Source organism: Desmodus rotundus, chromosome 1 (genome assembly GCF_022682495.2).
Source record: "Desmodus rotundus isolate HL8 chromosome 1, HLdesRot8A.1, whole genome shotgun sequence".
Classification (NCBI taxonomy): Eukaryota; Metazoa; Chordata; class Mammalia; order Chiroptera; family Phyllostomidae; genus Desmodus; species Desmodus rotundus.
In genome coordinates, this window is record NC_071387.1 from 33,626,904 (window position 1) to 33,642,701 (window position 15,798).

Here is a 15,798-nt window from a genome sequence, read left to right on the forward strand (position 1 = left end):
TACCAATGGCAGGTCCTACAAAGGCAACTGTTTGGTTCCCACCCTGGACTTGTCTGAGGTAGCGTACACAGTCAGTATGACAGCCTGCGGGTGGTGGATGGTTTTCTGCTACCTGGCCTCACTGTATTTCTCTTTAGCTCCTCTTGCTTTCTTTCAAAAGGACCATGAAAATATCTGTTTATTTCTAACTCTGCTTGCGGAGTCCACTATAATCGCTACTGATGCCATGGAGTGGGTCTGTCCTCACAATCGTAGTCCTGCAGTTAATTCAGACTTTTGAACAAGAGACTATCAAAGTGTTGGAGGTGTTGACGGGAGAGACCCGGTTCTTGCTGACGCATGCAGAGAATTACAGATCAGCGCATGTATTAGCATGTAGTCGGCTTATTAGTATGACCCGTTCCCATGGAAGAGGACAGGCCTAGCTAGAGTGAGGGATGAAAGGCAAAGTTTCAGGGCAAAGCAGAGCGGCAAAAGTAAGAGTGGCTGAAGACCAGGGTGGAAAGCCCCCGGGTGGCCTGAGGCTGCGTGTCCTGAGGCCGAGTGTCCTGAGAGCCAAGAGTGCCCTGAGCCTGAGAGACAGAGAGAGAGAGAGAGAGAGAGAGAGAGAGAGAGAGAGAGAGAGAAGGAGGGAGTGAGGGGGAGAGAGAGAGAAACCTTTGTTCTGAGGACTTATATACTTATATAGAGGGTATGATAGGAGAAAAGTTACATATTGATTAATGGGAAATTGCAACGCCAGCTTTCCCAGGGGGATGTGACTACCCAAACTTAGGTATGTGTGGGGGTCTGTTAGCCCAAATCCTTATCTTGCTCCAGACTCCATTTGTTCATCTTATTGTAAAACAAATACATGTCAGGAGGCGGTTAATTAAAATTGGGGTTCTTTCCAAAGTTATTTATGGGCTCTTTCTGTAAGCACTAGGGACTCCCTCGTAAAACAGATAGTGACCAGAGGAAGACAATTAACCATAGTTGTTTTATGAGCTGCTTCTTTGGCACCGTGGGCCCTCTCCCGCATTCCAGGCCCTGGGATGAAAGCACAGTTTCAAGGCTTTCTTTCCCAGATAGTGGAAATGCTACATAGAATTTCAAGGATTTCCCTTCTTTCTTGCTAACATAGTGTTTCTTGTGATGTTGGAACAGCTGGCAATATTATCAGACCAGGCTCAGGACTACTGAGTTAGCATGTGAGACAAGTCTCCTTCCTCCTTCCTGCCTCGGTTTCCTATTTATTCTACCTAAGTGGTAAAAGACGTTTCCTGGCAACCAGGATGCTAGGCGCTGGCCAGTAACAGCTGTGTAGCCAGCCTCAGGGCTCTCCCTGTGCTGTCTCTTGCCTCAGAGGGAGCCTTTGTTCTTCCACCTAATCCAGTGCTACCATGACTTCTGCCTTGTGGGAGGTTTTTTCGTACATCTTTAAGAAGCTTGTTTTCTTTTTAATAATTTTTTTATTTTTCAATAGTTTCAATGTGGCTTCTATATACCCTTGGTTAGAGGACTTCTCTTCAGCTAGACTTCAGGTGATTCTCAGGGATGGTGGTTCTGTATTTCAGTGGTAATTTTGATGTGGTCATGGGAGGGGGTGAGCACATGTTTACCTACCTTGCCATCTTCTCCTTTTCTTTAAGACTGCCCTAAGTGTGCTCCCAGACTCCCCTACCAAAGTAGGAGAATTTTCAGAGGATAGGAGGGTGGGTTGGTGAAGAATGGGCAGAGAATTTGGGGTCTTCCTGCAGGTCCTTCTATTGCTGTGATTTGTTATAGTTTCCATCCCCATCTGAGAAGGGTTGACAGCCCTTCTCAGGTTTCTCCTCCAGTGATTAGTGGTTCTACAGTTGATGAGTCACTCTTGCTTCTGTTTGTAGATGAGATGCAGTATATTCAGGCCGAGAAAAACAATAAGGGTGTGATGGAGGCCGCCTCACTTTTTCTCAAGTTCCTACTGGAGCTGCAGGAGGAAGGCTGGTTCCGTGCCTTTCTGGATGCTCTTCACCACGCAGGTTAGTACATTCTTTTTACTCACAAATCAGAGTGTCCGCAGAGCCCCCTGTCCGCCATGGATGAGAGTAAGTCTACCAAAACATGATCTGCTTGGGGAGGAAAGGTGGCCCATCTCTCAAAGGAGAAGGGCCAAGAGCCTTTTCCTCAATGGGTTTTTATTGGGTTCAGTTTGCACAGGAATACAGGTAAAGCCCATCAATCATTGTCAGGCAGTAAGGTTAAAACAATAGATAACATACAAAGAACTCTGAGGGCTTATTCTGAGTCAGGGTCAGTTAGCTATAGGGCTATAAGACTTTGGGAAACAAACTCTTTTCAGGCTTGGACCCTTATCATTTAAATTGAGGGTATTAGCAAAGCAGGTTTCACAGGATTTTGTGCATTCTTTCTTAGGCCTGATCTCCCCAGGGAACCTGCCCTTTCCAGCACAGGGCTGCACCCACCTCTGTCATTGTTTCAGGCTTAAGTCAGGCAGGGGAAGTAAGGCAGCCAAGAGATTACGAGACTTCTTGCAGACAGAATGAGGACTCAGGCTAGGTCAAAGCCGAGGGGCAAGGGTCCATCACCCCCTTTTTCTATAGCCCCCCAAGTCCTTCCCTTGGGCCTCTTCATGACCATGCCTGTCTTAGGCCCTCCCTCCCTTGAGTAATCTTACCCGTCATTGGCTAACTGGTCAGGCTGAGGGCCAAGCAGGGTAAAGTAAAGTGGGCAGGGGTGGCGCCCCTGCCAGGGAGATAAGCTTTGTCTCCTTCGTGGCTTATGGTCCCAAGGTCTCTGACTCAGCCTTAGCCGTGGGGGGTTTGCAGCTTCTGAAACCAGGCAGGGCGGTTCCCAACAAGAGTGTGTCACCTGACTGTTTCAGAATGCTGTAAAAGTGAAATGCTATTAATTTTGAGGTATCCACATATAGCTCATGTCTTTTAATCTGAGGCAGGGTAAAGAGTATTTTCAGGCAAAAAATGGTAATTATCCACTTGAAATATCCAAAGGAATCTACAGAGTATTGTAACTAATGGGAGAGTTTAGCGAGTTTATTGGGTATAAGATCAGTATGCAAAAGTTAGTTGCATTTAACAGTACCAAAAGTTAGCCTGTATTTAGGAATAAACCTAGCAGAAGATGTGTAAAGTCTGAATGGGAAACACGATAAAATGTCATTGAAAGATACTGAAGAAGTCCTACCTGAGTGGAGATATACACGTGGAGAGGAAGACTTGATGTCATCAAAATGTCCTCTCTCCCTGCAGTGATCTGTGTATTCAATACAGTCCTATTGTATGGAATAAAAATTATTTTGGATTGTACTGGATAAAAATCCTACGTGCTTTCTCATGAGTTTGACAAGGTGATTCTAGAATGTATAGGGAAGAATTAAGACCCCCAAATAGTCAGGAATTCCCTAAAGAATTAAGTAGGCTGAGGTTTTCTCTGCTTGATATCGGGTTTATTGTAAAGCATAGGCATGGAGACAGTGTAACTCTGGTTTTAGAACTGACCAGCTGACCAGTGAAATAGAACAGAGAGCCTTCAAACCAGGGAGCTGCTTCAGTGTTCTGGATATTCCAACATCCCCACCCCCAGGGGACTAGCAGATGTGGACATGCCTGCTGTTTAGTACATTCCAGGGGAGCGCACCTATCGCAGCCCGTGGGTGTGAGAGCCTGCACCCCCTTGTGTCCGAGACTTGCTTTACGGGGTCCTACACAAAGGAGGCACGTGTCCTACACGTGGCTGTAAGTTGCATTTCCTCAGTGTAAATAAAAGGTCGAGAAACAGTCAGAGGACAGGAAGGCACTCCAAAAAGTTTATAAGGAGAAAGTTACAATCCCTTTCCAAAACAATGCACATTCCCTCTGGCCAGCGGCCACCTGACCAGCCCTCAGTTATGGGAGGGGGAAGGGCCGTGTAGTGTCCCCACAATTTTTAAGCTGGTCTCATAAAAACAGCCAATTCTTTTTTTTTCAGGTTATTCCGGACTTTATGAAGCTATTGAAAGTTGGGATTTCCAAAAACTTGAAAACTTGGAGGAATATAGATTGCTTTTAAGGCGTTTGCAACCAGAATTTAAAACCAGAATTAATCCAAATTATATTCTTCCTGAAATATCTAAATGTTTAATCAATCAGGAATGTGAAGAAATTATACAGGTAATTTAATTAAAATAAAATTCTGAGTTTGGGGGAAATAATTTGAACATGGAAAATATTTTCTGTTTTCTATACTGTTTTAGATCTAAGAAAGATCACTGAAATCCACAAAAGTCCTCAAATCTAAGGTATAATTACCTAGAAGAATACATTTATTATTTTTCTTTTTTAAATATATTTTATTGATTATGCTATTACAGTTGTCCCATTTTCCCCCCTTTATTCCCCTCTGCCCTGCACACCCCCTGCCCCCTGCCTTCTCCCCCCCTTTAGTTCATGTCTGTGGGTCATACATATAAGTTCTTTGGCTTCTACATTTCCTATACTATTCTTAACCTCTTCCTGTTTGTTTTCTACCTACCACTTATGCTACTTATTCTCTGTACCTTTTCCCCCTTTTTCCCCCTTCCACTCCCCCACTGACAACCCTCCATGTGATCTCTATTTCTGTGATTCTGTTCCTTTTCTAGTTGTTTGCTTAGTTTTTTTTTTAAGTTCGATTGTTAATAGCTGTGAGTTTGTTGTCATTTCAGTGTTCATATTTTTTATCTTTTTTTAGATAACTCCCTTTAACATTTCATATAAGGGCTGGGTAATGATGAACTCTTTAACTTGACCTTATCTGTGAAGCACTTTATCTGCCCTTCCATTCTAAATGATAGCTTTGTTGGATAGAGTAATCTTGGGTGTAGGTCCTTGCCTTTCATGATTTCAAATACTTCTTTCCAGCCCCTTCTTGCCTACAAGGTTTCTTTTGAGAGATCAGCTGATAGTCTAATGTGAACTCCTTTGTAGGCAACTGTCTCCTTTTCTCTTGCTGCTTTTAAGATTCTCTCCTTATCTTTAATCTTGGGTAATGTAATTATGATATGCCTTGGTGTGTTCCTCCTTGGGTCCAACTTCTTTGGGATTCTCTGAGATTCTTGGACTTCCTGGAAGTCTATTTCCTTTGCCAAATTGGGGACTGTTCTCCTTCATTATTTGTTCAAGGGAGTTTTCCATTTCTTGCTCTTCCTCTTCTCCTTCTGGCACCCCTATGATTCAGATGTTGGAATGTTTAAAGATGTCCTGGAGGTTCCTAAGCATCTCCTCATTTTTTTGAATTCTTGTTTATTCATTCTGTTCTGGTTGAATGTTTCTTTCTTCCTTCTGGTCCACACCGTTGATTTGAGTCCCAGTTTCCTTCCTATCGCTGTTGGTTCCCTGTAGATGTTTCTTTATTTCACATAATGCAACCTTCATTGCTGCCTGGGTCTTTTTTATGCTGTTGAAATACCCAGTGAATTCCTGGAGCATCCTGGTTACCAGTGTTTTGAACTGTGTATCTGATAGGTTGCCTCTCTGTTCATTGCTTAGTTGTATTTTTTCTGGAGCTTTGATCTGGTCTTTCATTTGAGCCTTTTTTTTTTTTGCTCAGATGCTCCTGTTACATAGTAGGGGCAGAGCCTTAGGTGTTCACCAGGGTGGGGCAACCCACCTGGCTGCACTGTGAAGCTGTATGTGGGGGAGGGGTCTGAGAGGGAACAATGCCACTTGCTCCGCTCTCTGCTGGTTTTCACTCAGGTCCCCGGCTACCCAGAATCAAATTGGGCCCTTCTGGTGCTGATTCCCGGGTGGGTGGGTTTGTGTACATTCTAGCACCCTGTGGGTCTCTCCAATGAACTCTCCTGTGAGGCTGGGAGTTTCTCCCTCTGCTGCCTCAACCCCCACAGGTGTTTTCAATCAGCGGTTTGATTCTTTATTTCCCCATGCTGGAACTCCGGGTTGCATCATCTGTCTCGCTCCCCATTTGTTCCTCCCGGTTTATCTGCACGAGAATGTGAGACCGCCCAGTCCGCAATTTGCTGCCTCACTGGTCCTGCAGCCTCCGCCTTGACAGTGAGTCCTATCTACCTGGCTGCCTGTCTCCGTCTGCCCCTCCTACCAGTCTGGATGAATGTTTCTTCTTTAACTGCTTGGTTGTCGGATTTCCATACAGTTTGATTTTCTGTCAGTTCTGGTTGTTTTTTGTTTTTAAATTGTTTGTTGTCCTTGTTTTGGCTGTGCCCTCCTTGCGAGGAGGCACAGTGTGTCTACCTATGCCTCTATCTTGGCCAGAAGTTGAGAATAATACATTTAATTGTGAACTTGAAACCAGGGGCAACTGAGTCCAAAGCTCATGCTGTCTGTCACCACTCAGCCAAAAAGCAGAGACAGGAATTGGATTATAAGGGCACTTTTATTAATACCAGAAGCTAGCAGTCTGAGAAGGTGGCTGGTTAAAACCCTAGCATCCAGGTAAGGTGGCTTACCTGGAGCTTTCAGGAGCAAGTTTTGGTAGGGGAAATATAAGAATTTGGGAGGGGGAAATTCCTAGGGGGAGTGTAGAGGCACAGTTTCTCTTGGGAGGGGTAGCTGAAAGGGAAGTCTGCAGCTTCTTCCCAAGCTGGTTCCTTTGTTATCTCCCTTTGCTTTAGAATTCCTCTTCTTCTCTTCCCCAGAGGACTGTGGTTTATGGCCAAGGAGGTTCTGTATTCTCTGATTAGGAGGATAAGGCCTTGAGGTCAACTGTTTGGCTTTGTTTAATTTTCTTGTCTCAGTTTCTCCATTCCACTTGCCCAGGAATTTTCCTAGCTTCTTACTATCCTGTCTCAAACTGACTAATTTTTATGTCACAAGTTTTTTTTTTTCACGTTTGTCCTATTTTCAGTTAAAATTATATTATTACTTTGTGAATGTTCTATGCAAATTTAAATACAAACAGTTCAGCAAATAAAAAGGAAAAAAGCCATAGACTCAAGTGGTTAAGTGTTCAGGCTGTGGACCCAAATAAATTTTGTTAGAATCCTAGCTCAGCCACTTACTAGTGGTGTGATCTTGGGCAAGTTACTTAGTTTCTCTAAGCCTCTGTTTATTCATGTATAATATGGAAATAATCATAATACCTCATTACTATATTTTTGTAAAGATTAAATAAAGTAATATATGTAAAGTGCTTACATGTGCTTGGCACAATAATAAGTGCTCAATAAATTTTGCTTATTATGATTAATAATAGTCATGTAAGTCTCACTACCCTGAAAAAAACATTCGTTAATATTTGGTTTTATCCTTTCAAATATTTATGCTAATACACTCATATTTTGAATAGCTATTAAGTGGATTGTTTTCCTAATATTGCTGATAATGATTGGCTATAAGATCTCAAAGAAGGTGAGAATGCTTGGCTTGACATAATAATATAATATGTGGAGGACAAGGGCAAAGAATGGGGTATCTTGTGTCGGATGGCCCTGACTGGCGTGGCTCAGTTGGTTTATCATCCTCTCGCAAAGTGAAAGGTCGCTGGTTCATTTCCTGGTCAGGGCACATGCCTGGGTTGCAGGTTCAGTCCCTGGTTGGGGTGTGTATGTTTCTCTCTCACATTGATGTTTCTCTCCCTCTCTCTAAAAAATAAATAAATAAAATCTTTAAAGAAAAGATTGTATTGGACGGGGCAAAAATGGTCACAAATAAGATCTATTGAACCATAGTGTATAGTGATAGCACTTGAAGTACTTCTTCAATAAAAACTCATAAAAGAAAAACTTTGAAACACTCGATCAATCAACTACAGTTGTCTTGCTTAGGTTTGTTCCAACAAGGGGCCAATGGCAGGTGCAGAGAAAATAGTTGAGTGCCTTCTCAGATCAGACAAGGAGAACTGGCCCAAATCTTTGGAACTTGCTTTGGAGAAAGAAGAGAGCAATTTCAGAGAACTGTGGATTATAGAGAAAGGTAGGCAAACCATGCTCGCCAGAATTAGCCCATTTGGTCCAAAGGATTTGGGGAAGGCAGAGTCTGAGCTCACTGTCTGGGTTTAGATTATTGGAGAAATAGCTCACAACTTCTGGAGTTAAAAAGGTTCAAAGCAGGACTCACCCATTTTCACAGTAGGCTGAAGACAGAGGTTGCTTGGTTCTCTGCCTGGAACCCATCCGGAACTGAACCAGAACAGGATTGAAAAAAAAGAACCTACTGGGATTAAGTAATTGAGCCATCATTTGGCTTCCTGAAGCTAATGTCAGAGCATTGTTTTAGAGACTGAGTTTGGTAAACCCTCTGAGGGTCTTATTGTCCCAGGCTTCTTTAGATCACAAGTTGTTCCAGAGGTTGTCTGTATAAATACACATCTGATTTCTGATTTCTTGGGTCGGGCCAGGAATGGAGGACCTGAATATCTGCTAACTCGTGCTTCTCTCCTTACTGTACCTGTGAGTCACCTGGGGATCTTGTAGAAGGCAGGTTCTGATTCCGTAGGGGCTCAAGAGTCTGCATTGCTAACACATTCTGGAAATTCCTGGTCTGTGTTCCTCACATTGAATGAGAAAGTCTGAAATAAAACTCCACACTGAGATAGGAATTCACAAAGTTTTTGTTACGGGCAAAAGTTTGAAAATGTTACGTTACAAGCTCATTGTAAGGCTTTCACACTGGAATCAGGTTAAGTCAAGGTTCTAAGACGTTGTTTGATCCCATAAAGGTGCGAAAGAGAAAACGAAAGATCTTGAGGATGAGGACGTAGAAACTTCTGATGTGCAGATTTTCTACAAGGAAGAACCAGAGTGCCAGACTCTCAGTCAGAGTTCGTGTCCGCCTTCAGGTACCCAGCACTGTGTTTTCTCTTCCACAGCGGTGCCCTTCGAATATTTTGTGTGGGGACATGTTCCCAGCACTGAAAGTCACGGCCTTATGGAAAGGTTCTTCAGGGAAAGTAAGAAAATAAAGAGAATTTACATTACAATATTACTTTTTTCCGTGATTAGCAATGTCACTCTCCTTCCTCCATAGCTATCGTCAGCTTCTTATTCCTCTTTTATCTTGTTGTTGGTCTTCTTTTATCACTAAGAAAGTATAGGCCTGTGTACATTTAAAATGTAAGTAGTCTTCCCAATGTCTATGAAACTCGATGTCTATGAAATCCTGCTTTCATAGACAGGATTCAAAATCAGTCCTGCCTTCCAAAGAAATACTTCCATTTGAGAGTCCCTAGGTCAGTTTCCTTTGTGATCCCAGGGCTGCGGTGGAAGTGGGTGAAGTGTGTGCGCAGCTCGTGTGTGCTGGGCCGAGAGGTTGAGTGGGCAGTGAGGTCTGGCCTGTGCTGTCTGTGAAGCAGTGCATTGAGGGGCCTGGTCCTCCACAAGGGCACTTTCACTAGTTCACACAAAGGCACCGGATGAGTTAGCTGTGGCCCCGTAAGGCCCGCATTAGGGTTCTAGGAGCACATTTTCATGAGGAGTACAGAAAGTTATGTAATAAGCCATAATAAAAAGTTATTTACTAAAGGGCATCAGGGGAGAAACTACGATTCACAATGAGTAGTATGAGAAGATGTGATTTGTGCATAACGCCACAAGAACCAAATTTACAGATTACTTCTGCAACTGAACGATACAAGTTTTCTGTCGTTCCAGAATAAAATCAATGAATATAAGGTGCTTTAAACTTTTCTGACATGTAAAAGTCCTTGGTGAACTCTCTTAACCTTTTAGAAGTTCTCTTTTTCTTTAAATGGATAGATTGGACTCAAATGATGATTTTCAAGGTATTTGTGGCTTTTAACATTCTGTATGCTTAATCTTGTTAGTGAGATAAAGCCTCTGATTGTTTTTTAAAACTTCTGGTTCTGTTGAGAGAAGAATACCATGTGAGAGCCTGTAGAATTACAAAGCGTAATTGCTCTTCAGTAAGAGATTGCTTTGGGAATTCAGTATTTACAGTCTAGTGTTTTTCAAAGATCTTGGAGGGATTTGTTGTTGTTTTGTTCCGTGTAGCATTTCCTTAACTGGAGGCCATCTGTCTCGCCCTGAATTAAGCCATTCATTTTTTCATTTAATTTTATTTTTCTTGCCTTCTTGCCATCAGTACTTTGCCATTGAAAGAGAATCAGTGGAGAAGCTGTAATGGTTAACAAGAAACAAGGATTCTAAACTTTCTTACACGAGGCCCTTCTGGCCGGAGTCAGAAATTCTGGCCTGTTTGATAGTAGCTGGCTGTTGCCCTGATTCCTCAGAGCAGTAGCTGTTTGGTAACTTCGTTCCTTCCGTGTTTCAGAAGTGTCTCACGCTCACAGCCCACTGAAGCCAAGAAACTACCAACTAGAGCTCGCTTCTCCTGCTATAAATGGAAAAAACACAATAATATGTGCTCCTACTGGTAAGGCGATTGCCATTACTTCTGTGGTCTGCTCCTGTTTGCTTCCCCTTTTTTCCTTTTACTACATACTGGGATGAAATGGGCACATTTTAGTTTGTCCCCTGTTCCATTCATCCTTTGAGAAAATCATCCTATTAATATAGTCTTAAGGTTTTTTAAAGAACATGAGGGAAAAGAAAAATGCCATCTTTTAGCTTGCTTCAGACCCTGAGTACATATTACCTAGGAAACAGCTTGACATTTTTTAGTCATGGTGTAAATTTTGCCATTGTTAACCCATCCACATTACCAATTTACTAGTCTACCAGTGGTTTTAGGAGAGCCGAAAATAATTACCTTTCCACAGAAATATTTTAGTATTGTAACCGAGCAAACAGGGGCACCATGTGGTGCCTTGCTGTATGACCGAACAATTAGTATTGGAAGAAACAGGTTTTTATTTACAATATTCCAACCTTGGGGGGCTGAGAGCACTTCTCCTCGGAGCCCCATTCTCCCATGAGACCCAGCACTTCCCTTGCTCTCCACTAGGCTACATGCCAGAACCAAGCCCAGTAGTTCCCTATCTCCTTATCTTAAGCTGGCTGTGCACACAGTTCTCCATCTCCTCTGGAAAGAACACTCGTGAGTCTCAAAGTCACTGTCCTCTTGCAGGAGCTCTCTCCTTCAGGATCTGGGGTATTGTCAGCCTCTGCATTATAGTCCAGGAAAGCATGTGCTGTGTTGCACTGGATCAGGGAGGAGTCCAGGAAGGGCAGAAGTCCCAAGAGTCCAGATAGGGTCCAGGTCTGCAAGGCAACAGGTCAGCTTGTTGCAAGGCAGCGTCCTTGGTGGCTTTGGAGTCAGCTAGAGTGGGCACGATCAGAGCAGTAACATGCCTTCTTACTAGCCCAGGCTGCATGGCCGAATCCCTTGCTGCAGGCTGCATAGCTGCCTGCTCATGGCTTCCTCTCACAAGGCTGCTACATCATTCCTCCAATGGCTGACCAGCTCCTACAGCCTGCGTGGCTTCTCTCTCACTACTGGCAGCATGGTGGGATCTCTCTCTCTGCCCTCATGGCAGACCCACCTCCTTCTGCCCACCCTGAGTTTAAATCCTGACCCAGAGCTTCCTACCTGACCTCCTATGTGGCTCCTCCCACAATGAGCTACATTTGCCAGTTTCCTGTATTGTTTACATACTCTTGGCTGCCACCTTTAGTCAGGGCAAGAGTGACTCAGTGATGCAGGAGGAACTGCCTCCCTGCCTCCTGTACCGGCACTGTACAAACCCTGGGCTGTGTCACCAGTCACCATACATTCTGAAAGTGGGGTACACACCTTTTGCCCCAGGGCGGTAGCACAGCTATTAGCCAGCTCTCAGCTTGCCATTGTTATGAAAAGTATCCTAACTGCGACAAATCAGCTTCCCCCACACCCCCAACCAAGGGCTAAGGGGGTCTTGGGGACCTCTCACTCTACACCTCGTTACAATATTGCATTAGTTACATGTTTTCTTTTTCTTTATGTGTTAAAAGGTTGTGGAAAAACCTTTGTTGCACTTCTTATATGTGAACATCATCTTAAAAAATTTCCACAAGGACAAAAGGGGAAGGTTGTGTTTTTTGCTAATCAACTCCCAGTGTATGAACAGCAAAAATCTGTGTTCTTAAAATATTTTGAAAGACTTGGGTAGGTATAACAACTTCTCCAACTTCTTTTTCTCTAACTTTATGTAACTGGTGTGCTTTCTGCTTTGTTTTGTTTTTGGAAAACCATGATTCAAAAAATTTATAGTAGATTCAGGTTTTATTTAATCTAGATGAAATTCCTTCATGGATTCAAGTCCGTTTTGTTATCTATTCCTGAAATCCTAAACTCCTTTGGTTAACCCTTGCAGAATAAGTAAAAGACTTAAGAGGTAATTTTGACATTAAAGGGCACATTTAACTACTTAATGATTTTATAATTTATTTACTATTACTCTTTGCTATTTTCTTTGTTGGTGGCTTGAAAGAATTAATGTACACTCTTAGCATTTTTAACTAGCTTGCACTTACTGATCACTTACTATGTGTAAGACTTACTATGTGCTAAGCACTTGTCTCCTTGTAGACTTAAGGGGAACTTAATCTATGTTCTGATCTAGTGCTTCATATCTTTGTGGTTCCTCATTCACACTGTGGTTGGTAATAGGCAATTTCTGTCATTTTCCAGGTACAGCGTTTCAGGCATATCTGGAATGACATTTGAGAATATCTCGGTGGAACAGATTGTTGAAGACAGTGACATCATCATTTTAACTCCACAGATTCTTGTGAATAGCCTTAAAAATGGAAGTATCCCATCACTCTCTGTCTTTACTTTGATGATATTTGACGAATGCCACAACACCAATAAACGCCATCCTTACAATATGATCATGTTTAGTTATCTAGATCAGAAACTCGGAGGATCTTCGGACCCGCTGCCCCAGGTATCTGCAAAGTCAGACGGACTTCTCATAAGAGCTGTGACCTTCCTAAATCCTCTCGACTTACTCTCAGGGCCCCAGTGAGGATGTCCTTCTCAGGTCCTGAGAGCATATTGTGTAACTCATTGATTAATTTTGACTCATTTGTCAACTCAACATATATGTATCAGGTGCCTCTATGCTCTGTGCAAAGCACTGGGGATACAAATCTAAAAAGACATAGTTCTTGCCCTCAGACAGCTGCAGTTTTGTGGGGAGCCAAATATGTAAGAATGACGTCATAATTTATCATGAAGGCACACTATGGAGGTGATGCGTACATGGCGCAATCAGAACAGAAGTAGAACTCCTAAGTGTGCTATGAAAGTAAGGCGCAACCTAACAGACGTGAGGTTAGGCAAAAACTAGAGAGAGTCTACAAGGTAGGTAGCCGGGTGGTTTTCAGTAAAGGCAACTGTGTGTCCAGCGGCACCAAGCTGTGGAAGAACATGGGGCATTCATGAGTCCTTGAGTGTACAGTGTGAAGTAGTGAAGAGCAGGCAGGACAGGAGAGAGGAAGCGATTGGTAGAACAAGATGCCAGGAGCGACCAGAGGTTTGCAGTAAGTAGGCATGTAGATGGGTTAGTTTGGGGGACCAGATGGAAAACCATTTTTGCTATTTTTGGTGTTGTCAGGGGGGAGAGTGTGAGAAGAGTCAAGGCAGAGAGTAGTTCTCAGATGGGAGCAGGAAGGAAGGGAAACTGGCACATAACCCTCCTTCCTCTTGAACGTAGGACAGGTAGATGGATCATTTGCTGAGTGTGACTGGGTGGGAATGGGGGAGGGAGCTCAGGGCGCATAGAGTGGATTTGAAGTGGAAGACAGATAACTAATACACAGAAGAATTGACTGTGTCATATTGGGGGCTCAAGTGAACCTGGAAATCATGAATTTATAGTACACTGATCTCACATTGCGTGAAGTTCTCTAGCCCTAACAGTCACCCGTTCAGGAAACACAGGCGAGAAGAAATTCAGTATGGTGCTCACAGACAAAATTCAGTAGCAATAACATTTCTTACAGCTTTTTCATCTAGAAAAAAATTGATAGTTAATTAGATTCCTTGTTAATGAGTCAGTTATTCAGTTATTTATTGAGTGGCTTTTAGAGGTAGAAACAAATATTAGGTGCCCATTAAGCTAAATTCTTTGCAAATGTAACCTTACTAAATTCACACAGCTACCATTTTAAATTGCAGTTGTTACCTAACAATTGCTATTTCTACCTAGAGAGTAGTAGAGACTTGCGGCCCATGTGGCATGCCTGAGATTGGAATGGAAGTATGTCTGGTTTCCTTCTCAGGATGTTCTTCTACACGCCATGGGGGATCCAAGGGTAGAGCAGAGAGAAGGCCTGCCTTGCAAGGGTTTCCTCTCTTCGTTTCTGTGTTGATTTGTGTTCAGCTGATGAGTTGTGACTTCTGCGTTTATTCAGTGCTTTGCGTAATGAGAACTTTCCATTTGCAACATCATAGAGAGTTTCAGGGGGCAAAAATGTTCTTGCTCTTTACCTGAAGTTAGGGTAAAAGCCTACTTTAGCAGGAGAGGGTTACGTGGAGGGTTGTGGGAATGTCGTACTTTGCCCAGACATCTGACGGCCTGGCATGCTCTTCACAGGTCATTGGGCTGACTGCCTCAGTTGGCGTTGGGGATGCCAAAAACACAGCTGAAGCCACGGAGTATATCTGCAAGCTGTGTGCTTCTCTGGATACATCAGTGGTAGCAACAGTCAAGGACAACTTGGAGGAACTGGAGGAAGTTGTATATAAGCCCCAGAAGTGTAAGTGGGATCCAGTAACCAGCCCATTGGGACTTTTTCATCTTCTAATATTTCTAGTTCAGAGCTATTTGGATGAACAGTAAATGTCTACCCATTCTCTGTTTAGTAGAAAGTATTTAACCCCAAACTTGTGAAATAATCTTGTTTCTGGCCTTTCTCCTCAACTGAGCTTTCTCCTAAAGCAATGGATGAAGCTCAGGAATGGCCTATAGGAAGCAAACAGTCTTACTCTTCAGTTCTGTAAAACTCTTATAAAGATACTGGCAATGAGAGAGAGAGGCCATGAGAAAATCTAACATGTAAATCTCCTCGAGCCAGGCTCAGTCCTTCCCAGAGTTCCATGCTTGAGGGGGATACGGTGTGGTCATTCATTATTTCGATATTTATCTGATAATTTTGGTTGAAATTATCTGATCATACCTTACCTCAAAAGATCAGCATGTAATTTTATGTAAGATGGACTAGGGCATGTTTACTGGATACCAATGCTGTACTCAGCAAGGGCGAAAGCAGGGATAAGACGCTCATGGCTTCACCCTTGCTCTCTGAATGGCCTGTGACTGTATAAAGCAGAACAAACACACGTGAAATAGTCGGGGAGGGGCAGTTACATCTCTTCCTGGGAGCTGCCTGTGGGGGGTTTAGAGAAGGTGCGCACTAAACTTCTTAGAATCAAGTACACATTTATTTATAATCCGGCCGCCCTGCCCTCTGAGCCTCATCTCCCTCCAACTCCTGTAAGCCCAACCACGCTGTGTTCCTGTGGGTTCCTCAGATGTGTCGTGTGCTCTCTCTGACTTTCGTCCATGCTGTACTTTGTACACGGCTGTGTTTGCTTTCTCCTTTCCTCTTCCCCTGCTTCTCCCACAACACTGCCTCCTTCAGAAGCACTTGGAGTCCTCTCCCCGTGCCCCACGACATTTGCGCCCACTTATCTGGTAGCACTGTACTGTGTTTATTTGGCTACATGTCTTTCTTTCCCCTAGGAACACAGACCTCTCTGGAGCACGGAGTGTGTTCTTTTCAACTCTATCACCAGAATATGGTCCGTGGTGGGCAATTAATAGATTTCTGCTGAAACAGTGCAATAATGAGTGTTAGGAACAGTGCAAACACTCCTGAGGGTTGGTTGGATGGGAAAGGATCAAAGAACAGGGACAGGCAAAAAGTGTGGCATTTGCAGAGAGAAGACGGATACCAGC

At 43.3% G+C, this 15,798-nt stretch overlaps 1 protein-coding gene across 1 annotated transcript in view; it reads left to right on the forward strand.

Annotated features, from left to right (window-relative positions):
• RIGI (RNA sensor RIG-I) overlaps positions 1-15,798 on the forward strand; it is a 42,964-nt gene that overhangs the window by 3,769 nt on the left and 23,397 nt on the right. The window contains exons 2-9 of the mRNA XM_024560084.3: positions 1,869-2,003; positions 3,970-4,151; positions 7,760-7,907; positions 8,653-8,772; positions 10,224-10,325; positions 11,843-11,996; positions 12,522-12,780; positions 14,434-14,596. Coding sequence (XP_024415852.2) covers positions 1,869-2,003; positions 3,970-4,151; positions 7,760-7,907; positions 8,653-8,772; positions 10,224-10,325; positions 11,843-11,996; positions 12,522-12,780; positions 14,434-14,596 — 1,263 coding nt within the window. The remainder of the gene's footprint in view (positions 1-1,868; positions 2,004-3,969; positions 4,152-7,759; positions 7,908-8,652; positions 8,773-10,223; positions 10,326-11,842; positions 11,997-12,521; positions 12,781-14,433; positions 14,597-15,798) is intronic.